General features: G+C 57.6%; 1 protein-coding gene across 1 annotated transcript in view; it reads right to left on the reverse strand.

Annotated features, from left to right (window-relative positions):
- Zfpm1 (zinc finger protein, FOG family member 1) overlaps positions 1–12,014 on the reverse strand; it is a 61,120-nt gene extending 49,106 nt beyond the window's left edge. The window contains exon 1 of the mRNA XM_059263885.1: positions 11,913–12,014. Within this exon, the coding sequence (XP_059119868.1) occupies positions 11,913–11,952 (40 nt within the window). The 5' untranslated portion in view covers positions 11,953–12,014. The remainder of the gene's footprint in view (positions 1–11,912) is intronic.
- Between the last annotated feature and the right edge of the window lie 3,635 nt (positions 12,015–15,649).

Here is a 15,649-nt window from a genome sequence, read left to right on the forward strand (position 1 = left end):
GTGCTTCTCTTAGGAGCTGAGGAAGTTAAGACATCTATAGGGCTTTGGAGTTTGTGGAGGTGAAGGGGTGGGAGGCAGAGGTAGGACTGAGTCTGGGGGGTGTTGTGGGAAGCGTTAGATTCTGGATGATTCAGGCAGAAAGGAACTTTACGGGGAACACTGGTTCCACTCAGGCCTCACTGTAACTATCCTGGACAACTTAAATCCATCCTGGGTGCCTTAGAGAGAAGGTCCTGACGCACGGTCACAGAGCCAACATGCAAGGGGTATTATGGGGACCTCCCCCACCCCTAGGAGGCGTCCACTCCTGGACAACTCCATCCCGGCTGTCATGTCTCAGAACGGGCCATTTGGATCTTCCCTTTGCAAAATGGTGAGAGTGAGGGGCCTAACTTTTCCTTTAGATGTAGGGGCCATCTCTCCTGGCAGCCCAAGGTGGGCCATGGGCTTGGCAGTATGTGTAAGTCTGCAACGCTTTTGTTCCTGGCATTTGGAGGGGTGAGATAAGGAAAAGAACCGCGAGTGAGCAGGCAGATAGATGGGGCGATAGCGGCTCCTCCACGCATGGCGCCTATCGCTCTTTTTATCAAGGTTCCTTTTCTTTCTTCTTTTTGTTGGGGGCCTGGGAGGGCGGAACACACCCACCCCAATCCCTCCCACACCCGTGGAGCTTAGGGAGGAGGCCTCTCTCTTTCAGGCACCAGCCAGAAAGGGAGACACAGGCCCCGAGGAGCACCTGGGAGGGTGGGGGTCCTAAGGTACCTGTCTGCCGGGATTCCAGGGTCCCCAAGCTCTGCCACATCAGCTCCTCACAAGGACCTGCAAGGACACCCACTGCCTTGTTTGATGGGTGAGGTAGCCAGACCCAGGGAAGTGAGGTGCCTAGACAGCCAGGGCAGATGGAACTGAGAGCCCAGCTACGTCTCTCTGGCCTGGAGGCTCACAACGTGGGCACAGCTAGGGGGCACGGGGCCCATGGGGTGACCAGCAAACATGGCTGAGGTTCTGCGGAGCAGGTCCAGGGTCTGCGGGATGCAGTCTTAGTATCTACAGCCCTGCTTACAGATTTAGAAACTGAGGCTCAGAATAAGGAGATGCCTGAAGGATGATGGGTAGGCTAGACCCTAACCCCCTCTCATGTCCCTGGGTTGGTTGGTTCAGTGTGTGACTCCTGTGACACTCCAGGTATGAAATTCTGGTGATTGGTGGTGGTGGGGATCATGACCCAGGCTGACAAACATTCTAGAATCATCCAGGTGGTAGTAATCAGAAACGCTGAGCCTGACACCTCAGCCCAGAGTCCTGTGGGAGCTGTTTGTCTTAGAGGGCTACAGTAGCTCCCAGAGGCAGCATGTCTCAGCCTGCTCAGCACGGGAGCTGCAGGTGCACACTGCCAGGCCCGGCTCTTTTGTATAGAGATCTGCGCTGGTCCTTGCACTTGTGTGGAGAGCGCTTTACTGACCGAGCTGTCTCTCCAGACTCTCAAACCAACTTTCTCACCCAAGGAGCCTGTGGGGCACATGAAATGAGAACAAGCAATAAGCAAGAGCATAGACACACCGATTTAGCCAGACATGGTGGTGCACGTCTTTAATCCCAGCACTCAGGAGGCAGAGACAAGAGGGTCTCTGAGTTCAAGGCCAGCCAGACCGATTTGCACTGATCCAGGGATAGGGCTGGATAGTGCTGAACACGGCCCTCTCTGTACCCACTCCTTCCTTTTGAAGTGGAGGGACCAGGCCCCTTTATAGAGGTGTGTCCGGGGGGTTATTCTGCAAATACCCCAGAACCTTTAGATAGATGGAGACTCAGATTTAGACAGAGCCTCTAGGTCAGAGTACCTCCTGTGCTGTGTGACCTTGGGCGATTTATTCAACCTCTCTGAGCCTTGAGTCATTAGAAGAGAAATGAGGGATAATGGGAGGACTCAGTGTCATAGGCAGGATAAGCCCAAGAGTGTATACAGAACTCAATCATGATCACTATCCTCAGTATGGCCATCACTGGGATCATACATACCTAGGAAGACCCAGGACCACACAGGAAAGTTCCTGCCCTCCTCAGGCCTTCCCATCTCTGGGATTCCAGTGTTTCAGTTCTCAGGAGTGATTTTATATACACAGGACAGGGGCAGAGCTGAGTGCTCCCACCCCACTGGGCCCAGCTGGCCTTCCACGGGGGCTTCCTGCCAGTGGGGCCAGCTTGGCCTGGCCACTGCCCCAAGAGGTGTTGGGGCTGACAGGCCTTGGTTTCTCTTCCCACACAGCAGGTGCCTCACTCCCCCATGGCTGCCTTACCTGTCCCTCAGCAGGAGGATTAGCCTGGCGCAGCCCTAATCTTGGCGCATCACACCATCAGCGAGAATCTCGGATCAGCTGAAGGAGGCAGCTTTATCCAGACAAGCTTGCAATGGCACCCGAGTCCCATCTGGGTGCCGCCTGTCACAAGTGGCAGCTGGGCCGAGCTGGGAGGCATGATGGCTGAAGACAGGCCTGGAGCCAATTGGGCTTCTGAGTGCTGCAGAGCAGAGCCCTCACAGCCGGTGGGCGTGGCTTTGCATAGGCACCTTGACATTTACTGAACCACCTATGGTCTAACCAGGCACTGCAGGGCAGCAGGGCACACAGGCAAAGCTTCCTGGTGAGGCTGCAGAGGCACCATGTCTGCTGGGCAAACAAGGCCACGTTGGTATGGAGATCTGCCCAAAGCTGTGTGTGTGTGTGCCAGGGGCTGTCATCAGTCCTGGAGGCTGGACACTATGGCCTGGGTATCTGTGTACCAGTGTCTTCTCTGAGTGGGGCCTGATGGACCTAACTGGGTCTGGCCACAGTTTCAGTGGCTGGACATTTGGTGGCTTCCCAGCCTGGCCTAGAGGCTGGGAGAGCCATCTCCTCAGAGTCGGCCAAGGGCTCCCCTCTAGGGCCCCTTTCTCTCCGCCCTCCTCCCTACCTTCCTTTTCAAAAACATAATTTATCTGTGTATTATCAAGAAATCCAGACACTTTAATCAGCGAGCTATGAAGTCAGAATTTCCATTCTTATCTGCGGGAGGAGTGGAAGGAGAGGAGATAGCGCGGATCGCTGGTGGGGAATGTTAATGGGCGGGAGCCCAGGCCGCTGGCCACCGAGACGTGGGTATCTCCTCCATTATCGAGCCGTATCTTGCCAACCATCTCAGTGCAGTAATGGGGCCAGTTCAACTTTCCGAGTTATCACAGGAGCTGAAACCTGCGCCGGAGGAGGCTGGGACCAGAGGCAGTGCAGGGAGGACCAGGAGAGGGCTGGCTGGCCAGCTGGGTGAAGGCCTGACGTCCATGGACTGTCCAGGCTGCCAGGCGAGTGTTTGGGTGCCCCGTCCCTGGGCAACTGTACTTGGTCAAGCTGGGTGTGGGACTCAATGGGGAAAACCAAGGCAGGAGGTGCTATGGTGGCCCAGGAAGTGGAAGGAGGCAAGAGGCATAAAGGCAGCAGAGGAGTGAGGCCCAGTGAGTCTATACAGCTCTGATCTTTGCTAAAACCGTGGCTCAAAGTCACACAGTGGGGAACAATGTGGAGACCAGAGCTGGCTGTGGTTGAGACCCACTTGAGAGCCTCGGACTCTGGGTTTGAAAATGGGTGTGGCTGCTCCCTCCCTGACCTACCAGCAATCAGTGGCCATTGCTCTTTCCCACCCCAAACATCCAGATGGTGGCTCTCCCAAGGATCTATCTGATCCTGGAACTTTCTAAGCCTTGGTTTCCCCATCTGGGCCTTGAGTCCAGGTCTATTCAGGCTAGTGGGCGTAGACACAAAGCTGGGCTGGGGCACACTTGGCATGTGCTCACAGTGATACCTGTGATAGCTGAGTGTGGGGAGACTGGGTGGGGTCACCCACACCAGTGGTGCCCAGGGCTTTGAGCCCCAGTTTCCTCTCCCATCACAAATTTCTGTGTGCCAGAAACCAGAGGGGTCCTAGAGGGGTAGCTGTAGGCCCTGCCCCTCACTGGGGGCCAGTCCAGCAAGGTGGGGATGGATACCTTGTTCCTAAACAGCAAAGGAAGTTCTGCAGGAAAGAGCCATCTGAGACCCTTAGCCCTGGCCTCCTTCTTTCCTCCTGGGGTGAGAGAATAGGGAACTGAGGCAAGTATAAACCTAAGGGCAGATGGAAAGCTATAGGGCTTGAAGTCAGATGTCAGGAGGAACTGGCAAGAAGATGTCTCCGGGAGACAGAATTACAGACATGTGGGGACGGGCCATCAGCAGTAGAGGGAGGGGACAATGGCCCCTTTTCCCTCTTCACTTGCTCTTGCTGGCCATGTCTCCTCTGTCAGTTCTCTTTAATCCTTGTCTCCCACCAGGTAGGCATCATAGTGCTATGTGTAGTAGGGAAACTGAGGCTCAGAAGGTTGGGACTCACACGAGGACCCCAAAGCCGTACAGTGCACCCACCTGTATGGCAGGAGCAGACAGGGCTATGCATACCATCCCAGGCAGGCTCTCTTTCCATAGTGAGAACCTCATATATAGCTGTGAGACCCTGAGGCAGCATCTCTGATCCTCCATTTCTTAAGGACCAAAAAAAAAAAAAAAAGCACTCCAATCCTCTATTTCTTCTGAGTAAAAGGGAGAACCCCAACCAAAGGAAGTACCTAGAGAGATGCTTAGAGATGTGGAGAAAGTACTGAGTACACGGGAGCACTCAGTGATGGTCAGGGATGGGTGACACCAGCTGGGTCTACTGCAGCCCTTGGTCAAGGCATGGGGACCAGTCTATGCCTCACTGGCTCAGAGAGGCTGCAGAACACTCATTTCACAGATGCAAAAGCTGAGGCTTAGAGGTCACTGCCAGCTGAAGCAGGCAAAGGACAAGGGGGTACTTGAGACGGGAGGGGGGGACCCGCGCTGCTGATGTGTCTACCCAATTCTGCATAACATCAGTACCACATTTTTGCCCCGAGGACTGCTGAGGAGGGAGAAGGGGAAAGCCAGCCTGCAGAGGCCCCAGAGACATGCAAGATGGCGCGGTTGACACTGTGGGTTACAGATCTCTGCTCAGAGACTCTCCACCCTGGCCACAGACCCAGCTTCTGTATTGGCCGGCCTTGGGCAAGGCCTTGATGTTCTCACTCATAGCAGGGGTGGGAAAAGGCCACCAGGGTCGTGTGCAGCACACGACCCTCAGGCTTCTGGCATATGCCAACACCAAAGGCAGCAGGACTGGCAGTGTCCACCCGGTAACAAGCCGCCTGGCACTTCAGTGTGCACCTCCAAGCTCCCCCTATGGCCACAACAAAGAGGTGCTCTTATTGCTCTTTCTGCAAGTAGAAACTGAGGCAGGAGAGGCCTCTTACACATAGGTCTGCTGAGAAGCCAGGCTGAGCCTCCCTCCATGGGGGACCTGTCTGTGGCTGTCTGGCTTTAGGCAAGGGCTTGCTTGTAGCCTAGAGTTCACAGGTGATGGGAGTCATGCCACCAAGGGTCCCTTGGGCTGGGTCTACTCTGAACAGCACTGTCCCTTAAGTACCTACTGTATACCGCCCCTGCTTAAGTGGTGAACACCACTGGACAGGGTAGGCTCTGCTGTTTCCATTCTTCAGGTTAGAGAATCCAGGCTGGCCGAGCACTGGGAAGACACTGAATGAGGCCCCTGGGAAGAAGCTGGGGCTGGGAGCTGAGTATCCTAAAGTTAGTGCCATATACGAAGGATGAACGCACAACTGGAATGGGGACGGTGGGGAAGGGTAGTCACTGGCCTCTTGGGGACAGCCCTAGCCAGCACTGCAGGTGTCACCAGGCACCAGTATGGGCTGCTTCTGTTTGCCTGGGCTCTCAGCAGCCCCTGTGGTTTGTTGGGCCCTGGTCAGGGAAGGTCTGAGCTCCTGGGCCTAGACATCCTCATGTGAAGTTGAACAGGGGCATTTTCCTGCCAGGCCATGTGACCTTGGCAGGCCCCATCCCTGTGGGGCTCACCATGCTTACCATGTGTCATTAGTGGGGGAGCCAGCCCATAGGTAAGAGCTCAGCTTCCTGCAGGTTACGAGTGTGTACATGGCCCCTCAGTGGGGTAGAGGCAGCGAGCTGAGACATGGCGGGGCTCCATTCAGGCAGTTCTACATGCCATGAACAGCTTCTTGACCTTCCGGTGGCCCCTTGCTCCCCCATTCTGCCCATGCCTTCTCTCCCTCACCAGACTACTAGCTCCTCTGTAGATGGGCACTAACCTGGGAGATCCAGGGGGTTCCACTTGGCTGCCTGGATCTGGACACTGCAGAGCACAGAGGGGAGAAGAGGACAGAGGTGTGTGAAGGAAGATCACGGAAAGCTCTACTCTTGTCCTCTCTGACAAGGAATCACTAGCTCACAGAAGGCAAGCTGCACACCGAGGTTGCACAGTTCAGGTGCTCCCTTGACAAATCAGTGCCAATATGCAGGAGGGAGAGGCTGGCCAGTAATAGGGAAGATACCTGGACCCTACGTCTATTCCACACTGTGGGCCAAAGAGCAGGACCCCTGTATGTAACATGCTGAGATCTCATGGGAAAGAGCCTGGGAACAGGGATGTCCCATCTCAGTTAGACTGGAAACCAGACCTGACCTGATCATGAAGAGATGGAGGAGAGAGGGAAGGGAAGGGGGCAGTAGGGGAGGGGCTACAGCTGCTTTGGGAGACAGGCACTGTCACCCCCACATTGTGGATGGGAAAGCAAAGTTCCTGCTCTCCTAACAGGCCTTTCCCACAGTCCTATGGGCAATAAGAGGGGCAGAACCTCCTAGCAAACATCTGGCTTTGGTGGGCCCAAGGAATGGTACACAACTGAGACAGACTTGTAAGAGCAGCCCTGTAAAAGCACTGAGGCTGAAGATGCCTGAACGGGGCCCCCATAACTCTACTGGAGCCCAAGCCCCACTATGCTGCCTCTACCCCACTGAGGGGCCATGTACACACTTGTAACCTGCAGACAGTTGAGCTCTTACTTATGGGCTGGCTCTCCCACTAACAACACATGGTGAGCCTCACAGGGATGGGGCCTGCCAAGGTCACATGGCCTGACAGATGGGAGAGAGTAGGGTATGTATGACATGATTCCTGGAGACCAGTGATGCTGCTGTCCCTCACTTTGCCACACCTTCAGCCAGAAGAGGTCTATAAAGCAATGTGTGTGTGTGTGTCTGTGGTCTCAGTTTCCCCATCTGTGAAATGGGAACAGGGACCATAGGCACCTCCAGGCAGCCTCAGGGGGATGGTGGGCAGGTGGGCAAGAACCAGCCAGGGCCTGAGTATGGCCAGGCAGCTCCATGTGGGCTGGGTCCATGGGTTTTGTGATACCAATCGGGAGGCAACAGCTGCCTCCATGAGGCCTGTCGATGGCAGATAGGCTGGCCTAGAGTATTATTCACGAGCCGTCAAGCCCCGGGACCGTCTGGTTGGCATAGAAACAGGAGATAAGGGGCACAATTAATGGCATCACATTCCTCCTCCTTTCTCCCCAACTGACCCACTTAAATCGGTGCCATACTGGGTTCCTGTGACCTCCAGGGGGGGCTGGGCCAGAGGGACTAGGTCCGGGGCTCAGGCCAGGGTAGGGCTGGGTGAGGCTTCCCCAGGGGCTGCCCTTGAGTTGAAGCATCTCAGAGAGGAGCACCAGAATGGCAAGAGCAGCTGCAAAAGACTGCAGAGGCCTCCATTCCTCCCATAGGCCCACTGTACAGATGTGAAAATTAAGGACTGTGACTGAGAGCAGGCAAAAGCCAGAGGATGGTGAGACACCTTGATGGAGTTCCTGGTCCCAACAGCAAGGGGCAGTGTCCACTTCATACTTCCAACTCTGCCTTCATTACTTTCTGGGACACAAAGCTAATTTTTTAGCACTCAATTTCCCTGGAGGTACGATGTGAGCATGGGGCCTAGGTAAGTTCTTTCAGGCCTGGCATAGGGTAAGCACTTAGTTGTCATCCGTGACCAGTGATGCTGCTGTCTTTTGCCCATGCTGTCCACCTAGTGCCCTCTCACGCTCCAGGAAGGTAGGATAGCCACTGGCAGGTGGGATCAGAAGGCCCAACAAGAACTGGAGACCTCATGTGGGCTCCCGAGAGTCAGGAAAGGGTTCCTTACAGAGTGCCTCCTGCCTTGGACCGCTCTGCATAGGCACCATGCTTGAGCTCTAGTACTTTAGAGGACCATCAAGCACCAGGCCAGTGCTGATGACCAGGGCTTGGGACAGCAGGGTCAAGAGCAGGCAGCTCACATTCACTGAGCCCTGGATGACAGACACTGCCACAAAGGGAAGACATGGAGGCAGAGGAATCTCCAGGAAGTGTCATGGGCCACCAAAGCCCTTGAGGGGCCTGACCAGAGGCACCACCTATCTTACAAGGGGGGTGGGAAATGCTGTGTAAACAGTCCCTCTGTGTCCATAAAATACAGCTCAATCCCAGCCTCCTTCTGGGTCTTCACTCTGGCTCTCCTGGGAATGGGGCTGTCCCCTGCTGTCAGCACCATTGGCCCTGTGGGTGGGTGTTAGGTGTTAGAAGGAGTTGGCAGATGGCTTCTGAGCTTGGAGCAAATTAGTCATCCTGTGGCTACCAATAATTTGCTTAACTGAACTGTAAGAATGTGTGAAAACACCTCCTCAGAGACAGAGGGCTGCTGCACCAGGCGGGACTCCTCCTCCAAGCCTGTGCCCAGTGACCTAGGTCTTTAAGCATCTGGGATCACTAACTCCTGCCTGACCTGGGGACTCCCTGTAGCCCTGAGTGCTTATCTCAGCCCTATTTTTCAAAGAGGGAAACTGAGGCCAGCCCTACATGTCAGTACCTTCCTGACTTCATTCTCACTGGCATCTTGCCTTTCAGCTCTTCATATCCCCAAACAGCCCAGTTTTCCAAAGCAGAAAACTGAGGCCAGGTTACTATTCATTGAAGTGCAACCATGGCTGGCCTATTCTTGGCACTTTAGAGGGCGGCTACTGAGAAGCGACCCTGACCCCAGACTTCTCACCTGCTTGTGCCTCCCCACTTCTCTCCCTTCCTCATACCGTGGATAGAGCTGAGTCAGTGCTTGCATACAGCAGGTACTCAATAACACAGAACTGCATACAACAGGAGAACAAAAAACACTCCACTGCACACAGCACCTAACGAACTCTCAATAAACACTTGTCTGCTCAGGCAGATCTATACAGATCTCTCCGGATGTGTACCTGCTGGGCTTCCCAAAAGCAGTCAGGTCAGTGGAAACCACCTCGAGTTTTTCTTCAATAAACTCCACGGGAGTCACACCTAAGACTTGCCAGGAACCAAGAGCAACCCAGCATGATTCAGGGGAAACCACCCTTCGCAGGTGACAAACCGCCCCTGGCCTCTGAGTGCAACCTAATTGGAATGAGGGGAGGAGTGTCCTCTCTCTCTCCCCTCCCCGCAGGCAGCACGAAGTCAGTTTTCTTTCATTTTGATGGACTGTACCACTGGCCGCAGGGGGAAGATCAACTTCTTGCCGATTAAGAGTGTTTGGGAAAGTGTCCCAGATGGACGCCCCCCGTTGTTCCCTCTTTCGCTGCCCAGGCCCCCTGCTGCCGCCGGACGCCCCCACACTGCTGTTGCCTCGAACCCGGCGGGGCCTGGTGGCCGTAGATAAGGCGTCTTATCACTCTTGGCAATCGCCATTGGGCGGACTGGCCCGCGCTTAGGCCCCCCCTTATCGGAGCTTACATCGACTGGGCAGGAGGAAAGCTGGCGGACCCGGGCACCAAGGGTCCCGAGCTACACCCTGCCCCTCGCCCCCTCCAGGGGCCCGGCCTATCATGTCAGCCATCTGGCCGGCTAGGGCCGCGCTCCTGCCTCGCCCTCCCCCCCTCTCCCACGTTTGAAGTTAATAAATGGAAGCGCTATCGCGGCTGCCATCGGTTGCAAGCCTTATCAGCGCGGCACATCTATCTTTGCGCAGAACAAAAGGCGCACGGAGGCGCGGGCAGCTGCAACCCTGCTTTGGTGGGGGCGTGGAGGGCGGCGGCCCCTAGAGCTCAGCCTGCTTCCCCTCCGCACCCTGAGACCCGCCACAGGTGAGGCCAGCGCAGCCGGCGCGCAGCTGCGAGGGCCTCACGCACGGCCTTGGGCAGAGAGCGGGCGGGCAGGCGCCGCCGCTTGGTGACAATCAACGTTCGCATCTTAACGCGTTTAGATCTGCTAGGGGAGGAGGAGCCCAGGCCACGAGTTGCACAGAGAGAGCTCCGGGCCCCGCCCTCCCCCAGGCTTGCTCTCCTCCTCTGCTCCAGTCATGGGGTACTGTGAGGGGGTCGGGGCTCTCCTGCACAGTCCCGGTCCCGGTTCCCAGAGTGCGGGGTTTCGCTGACCCAAGTGGGTTGGGCTCTGCTGGGCGCCCGCGGCCTTATCAGCGCTGGCGATCCGTTCCCAACCTGAGATCTCCCTGCCCTAGCTATCTGCATTTCTCATCAGGCTGAAACACACACACACACGCTCACGCACACACACATACACGCGAGAACAGAACCCGGCAGAGGCGCACAGGGGAGGAGGGGAAAAAGAAACCAGAGAACCAGCACAGATCGGGACCTGTGGGTGGCTTTAATACTTGAGTTGACATGATAGAAGGAGACTTTCGGAAAACAGGTCCGGCTCGAATTTGGGGAGTCGGGTTACCAGAACCCAGATTCCTGCCTCTGTCCCCCTCTCCCGAGACCTCAGTGGTAGGGACACCCTCACAGGCTAGAATGCACATTGGGTCCTGGTGGCAGCGTCATGTGGGCAGAGGAGGCAGCCAGGCGTCTGGAACTGGGAAGCCGGATGCCCCCCTCCCTTGTCACCTCGTGGGCAGCCCAAATGACTTGTTTCTCCCGCCAGGGGGAAGCTCCAGGGAGGAAGCCCCGCGCCCTGTCGGGAGAAGCGCGAAGTTATTATTGGTGTGGCGTGGGGAGGAGCTCTTCCTGTGTGCTTACTCGTTCCTAGTGCAGCCAAGTGGCCCCGCAACCTAGTGGCCCAGAGAGCACAAGAAGCTCCTATTGTGGGGGCATGGGTGATGTAGGAGTACAGGGCCTGCCCTACTCGGGAAAGTGCCCACGGAGGACCTGCGAGAAACTTGGACGCACGCAGGATCGACGCTCGAGTCCCCGAGGTCCCTGGCTGGTTCAGAAAAGCCCCTCGGATGCGGGGGTGGAAGGAGGGGTGCCCATGGGCACACAAGGGCACTATTTGCCCGCGTGGCGTTGTTAGGGGCAGTTGGTGGGTCAGACCTCCGTATGTCCCCAAGCAGGCAGAGGTCAGATCGAAAACTCCAGAGTTGGGGCGGATAAAGGGGGTTTGGTCAGCCAGTGCCGAGCGCCTGGGCTGCAGCAGCCTTCACTAGCTCACTCCCCGCAGCCACGCCGCTCTGCGGTCACAGCGCTGCGGTGGGCGCCGGCCCGCCCCGCGGCCCTAGGTACCCCTTATTCCCAGGTCTTTCTCCTTCTGCCTCTAGATACAAAGCCTGGGAGAGTCAAGCGCGCCAGATAAGATCACAATTTCAGCCCGTCCCGACAGAGCGATCTTATCAGGATGGGACTTGCAGAATGGAATATTTTAAACTTTATCTGAGCCCAGATCAGGGCCGCCCTATCGCCGCACCATCTCTGAGATGCGGGGGAGGTGCAGGCCGCGAGGTGGCTGGGCTCTGCCGGAGCCGCGCCCCCAGTCACTCTCCTTCCGGCTCTCGGGACCCGCCACCCTCTCGGGGCCCGGACCCCCTGGGTGCCCATGACGAGACGCGGGGGCCCTGCCCGCCGGCAGAGATTAGATTACGGCGCGCTTGGCACTCTGCGCGGGGGGCGCGGCGCGGGGTGAAGGTCGCGGGCGCAGTGGGGCTGGGCGGCCGCACAGGGGCGGCGCAGGGAGGCTAGGCGCGAGCGGGGGTCCGGCGGGCACCGCGGGCAAAGTTTGACTCACGCTTGATCTGCCGGGGATTGCTCTGTTTCCTCCTGGACATGTCTCCGGCGCCGCGCGCCCTCGCGGCAGCCGCCTCTAGCCCCTGACGGGCGGCGGCGGGCGGCAGGGACGCGGCGGGGCGGCTCATGCCCCCGGCCCGTGGGCTCCACGGCTGCCTCGGCCCGCGCCCCCAGCCCGCCGCGCCGCGCGTGGGCCGCCGGCGCCGCCGCGGAGGCCCGAGGCCACGGCCCTGCGCTCGGGCGCGCGGACTGCCCGGCGGGCGGCGGGCTGGTGGCGGCTTCTCTGCTCCGGCGCAGACGCCGCGGCCGTTTGGCTTTTCTCAATGGAACCTGCGAGCCACGAGCGGCGATCCCGCGGCCGCCGCCAGGGCGCTCCCGGCAGGCTGGCCGGGCGGGCGGGGCCTCCGCGTAGCTGGCGGCTGCCCCGCCTCTCGCCACGCCCCGGACCATCCTCCGCGGTCACGCCTTCCTGCTCCCGCTGGCCCCGCCCCCAGACCGTCCTTCCCGCTGGCCCCGCCCCAAACTATTGCTCATGGCTTTTCTGTTTGCCTAGGCTTCCGCGTACTCACCCAGCCTCTGCCTGGTTGTCTTTCCTCGCGCTGGCTCCACCCCTCAGCCGTCCTCCTCCCACTGACCCCGCCCCTCAGCCAGTTCTTCATTGATCCCACCCCCTCAGCCCGGCCTCCTCACATTGACCCCGCCCCCAGCCCGTCCTCCTCACATTTACCCTGTCCCTCAGCCGCTGGATCGCACTGACCCCGCCCACCAGTCGTCCTCCTCATATTGACCCTGCCTCTGATCCTGTCCTCACCATGCTCTTGCCCCTCAGCTGTTCGGCTCATATTGACCCCGCTCCTTAGGCCGTCCTCCTCAGATTGACCCTGTCCCTCATTCTGATCTCTTCACATTGACCCTGCCCCTCGGCTACTCACATTGACCCCGCCCCTCAGCTCGTCCTCCTCACAAGAACACAGCCTCCGCTGTTCTCGACCTGACCCCGCCCCTTTGCTCGTCCTTCTCACAGGCCCCGCCCCTGTATTCCCCACTACCCCGTGCTGGCCCTGCCCCCAGCCCGTCCTTCCCGGTGCTAGCTCCGCCCATGTCTCGTCCTTCCTGGGCCTCGCCCCGCCTCCGCAGGCCCGCCCTTCTCCTTAGCCCCGCCCCTGCCCTGTAGTCCTTGGCTCAAGCCCGGCCCTTCCCCGCCCCCCACTCCAGCCTTACCCGCGTCTGCCCAGTCCTCAGCCCTGTCCTCACCTCCTGCGGGCTGGCCCCAGGCCGCGCTGGCCCTGTCCAGAATTCCCACCCTCGGTTCTTGGTAGACCTCTAGCCCCCTTCGCTAGTTCCAGTTTCCTGAGGCTATGTCCGCAGGCCTGGTTAGGACTTGGAGACCTGTTCTGAACTGCAGCCCTGCAGCCCTGGCAACACAGTCCCCTGGCTTGTCTGGCCCTGCCCCTCCGCTCTGGAGCCCCGCCCCCATGGCCTAAGTTATGTTGTCCCTTGCGTCTCTGCGTTCCAGGCAGCCAGCAGTGGGGTCCGAATGACCCAGGCCTGGACACAGAATTTGCGTTGTTCAGGATTTGGCATGTGACAGAGGTTCTGGTCTGGAAGGAGGCTTCAGTATGAGACTCCTGGAAGCGGCAACCCGGTGTTCTGCAGCTTCTGATGGTTGTGGCCTCTAGTGGTTCAGTCTTAGGCCTAATGGGCTGGGGAATCTCAGGTTTTTCCCTCTTGAACTCAGACCTGTCTGGAAATCTGGGAGGAGCCAGGGGTCCGTTGGCCTTCTTGCTTAACTACAGCCGAGGTCACAGTGGACATCTGCCAAGGAGATGTTGTCCCCAGTCCCCCAGCCTTCCCTGTTCATCCAGCCCCAAGCAGGCAGGTTTACAGTGCCCACACAGTCAAGAATGTACCTCATGTTCTTTGAGGGCACTGAGAGGCGAGACATGCTCAGGATCACACAGCTGGAGATGGGAGTCATGTCCTCATCCAAACGGAAAGTTCAAATGGCTGTCATTGATGTCTGCTGTGCCTCTTCATAGCACGCAGGGAAACAGAAAGGTCTCCACAGAGAACACATCTGGCCCTCGCCTAGTAGACAGTCTTCAGCTGGTACAACTGTCGCCATTCACGTCCCCTGGAAGTTTGCCAGATGCCAGGTATCAGGTGTTCTAGGTGTGAGACCTGTTTCTTTCCAGTTTCTGTTACTGAGGCCCTTGCAAAGAGGAGAAGAGGGGTGTCGACCTCTTCCCTGCCACCACTGTCATTCAGTGAAGGCCACTGTGCAGGACTGTCCCGTGGGACGGGATGCTGCCCCCTCTCCGCTGGTCATTCAGGAACACCAAGGCTAGGACCCAAGAGCTGCACAGAGTTGCCCAGCTTCCCACCTCTTCCCAAAAGGAGCTGTCCCTTCTACCGCTGGAACCCCACATCTGCTGGGTCTCCTCGGTCTAGGGACCCCAAGATGTTTCAGCACTGGACAAGGCATACCTCTTGGGTACTGCCTGTTCTCAAGGGAAGGGTGCTTTACAGGAAGGGGTTCAGGAGCTGGGAGTCATGGGAGGTGGCTAAGGGCTGGCATGTAGGGATGTGGTGAGAAGCTGGGTGCTCAGTAAGTAGCACCTAGGCTAGAGCTGCTGGACAAGATCTGTGTTGAGTTGGAATCTGAGAGTCGTGAGAGGAAACTGTGGTTTTCGATTAGCAATGTCTGCCTGGGATGCAGGAGAGTTAGATGGCATCTCTTTGGGCCCTTCTTTGCCTGATGTGATTTACTTGTATGATGCTATGTATACGGAGTCCAGGCTGGGAAGGAAGGACAACACTCAGCAACACAGAGCCTGTCGACCAGGACAAGCTGCATCACTTGTGGGACCAAAAGCAAAACCCATCAGGGGCTATGTGTCTCCAAGGTTCAGTGCCTAGTAGAAAGTCCTGCCTAAGCTTGCAGCTTCCTGAGCGCCTTCTTCCCCAGGCGCCCACTGCAGGCCCCAATTTCCCCTGCTTCTGAGTGTCCACTGGGAGTGGCCAGTTCACAGCTAGAGTCAGCAGGGAAACAGGATTGCTTCATCCAAAGACCTTGTGGTCACCTCCGTGTGGAGTGCAGGGGGACTCAGTTCTGAGCAAGGAAATCCTCCTGTGGTTGTAGGGACTCCTGCTCTCCCAGGGACCCAAGGCTTAGTAGTAGGTCTCCAAAAGCTTTGCTGAGAGATGCCAAGGGTGCCAGCACCCGCTGTGGGCACACAGAACAGGGTGAAGGTTTTGTTACTGTCAGCATTCTCTGAACCCCTTCAGAGTTGGCTTGGGTTTTCTCCTGGGACCCTGTGTAGGTAGGTCTCAAAGGGTTATGCCATGGAGGAGGCATCTTCCAGGCAGAAAGCAGCAGGGTGGTTCTAGGACATATAATGCTGCTGTTTTGGTGATGGCCCAGAGATGTCATGGTTGCAGAAACTGAGGCTTGGACAGGCCCAGATCCTTTCTAAGAACCCAGCTCAAGAGACAGAGAGCTGGGATGTTGCCTCAGGAAGCAACCTAGAGTTTTGCTGGACACAGGTCCAATTGCCTTGCATCCTCTTCTGTTGTTTTGAAGGGTCGGCCCCTGGGAAGGACGCTGGTTTCCTCCTGGTGCTGGAAGTGGTCACAATTGCCTAGGGCTCCTCAGACCTCAGTCTCCAGCCCTCAACCCTGGGGGTCTAGGTTTAGGTCTTGTCTGGCCATGGTCCTCTACCTTATGGCTGGCTCCTC

The sequence above is a fragment of the Peromyscus eremicus genome, chromosome 5, assembly GCF_949786415.1.
Source record: "Peromyscus eremicus chromosome 5, PerEre_H2_v1, whole genome shotgun sequence".
Taxonomy (NCBI): domain Eukaryota; kingdom Metazoa; phylum Chordata; class Mammalia; order Rodentia; family Cricetidae; genus Peromyscus; species Peromyscus eremicus.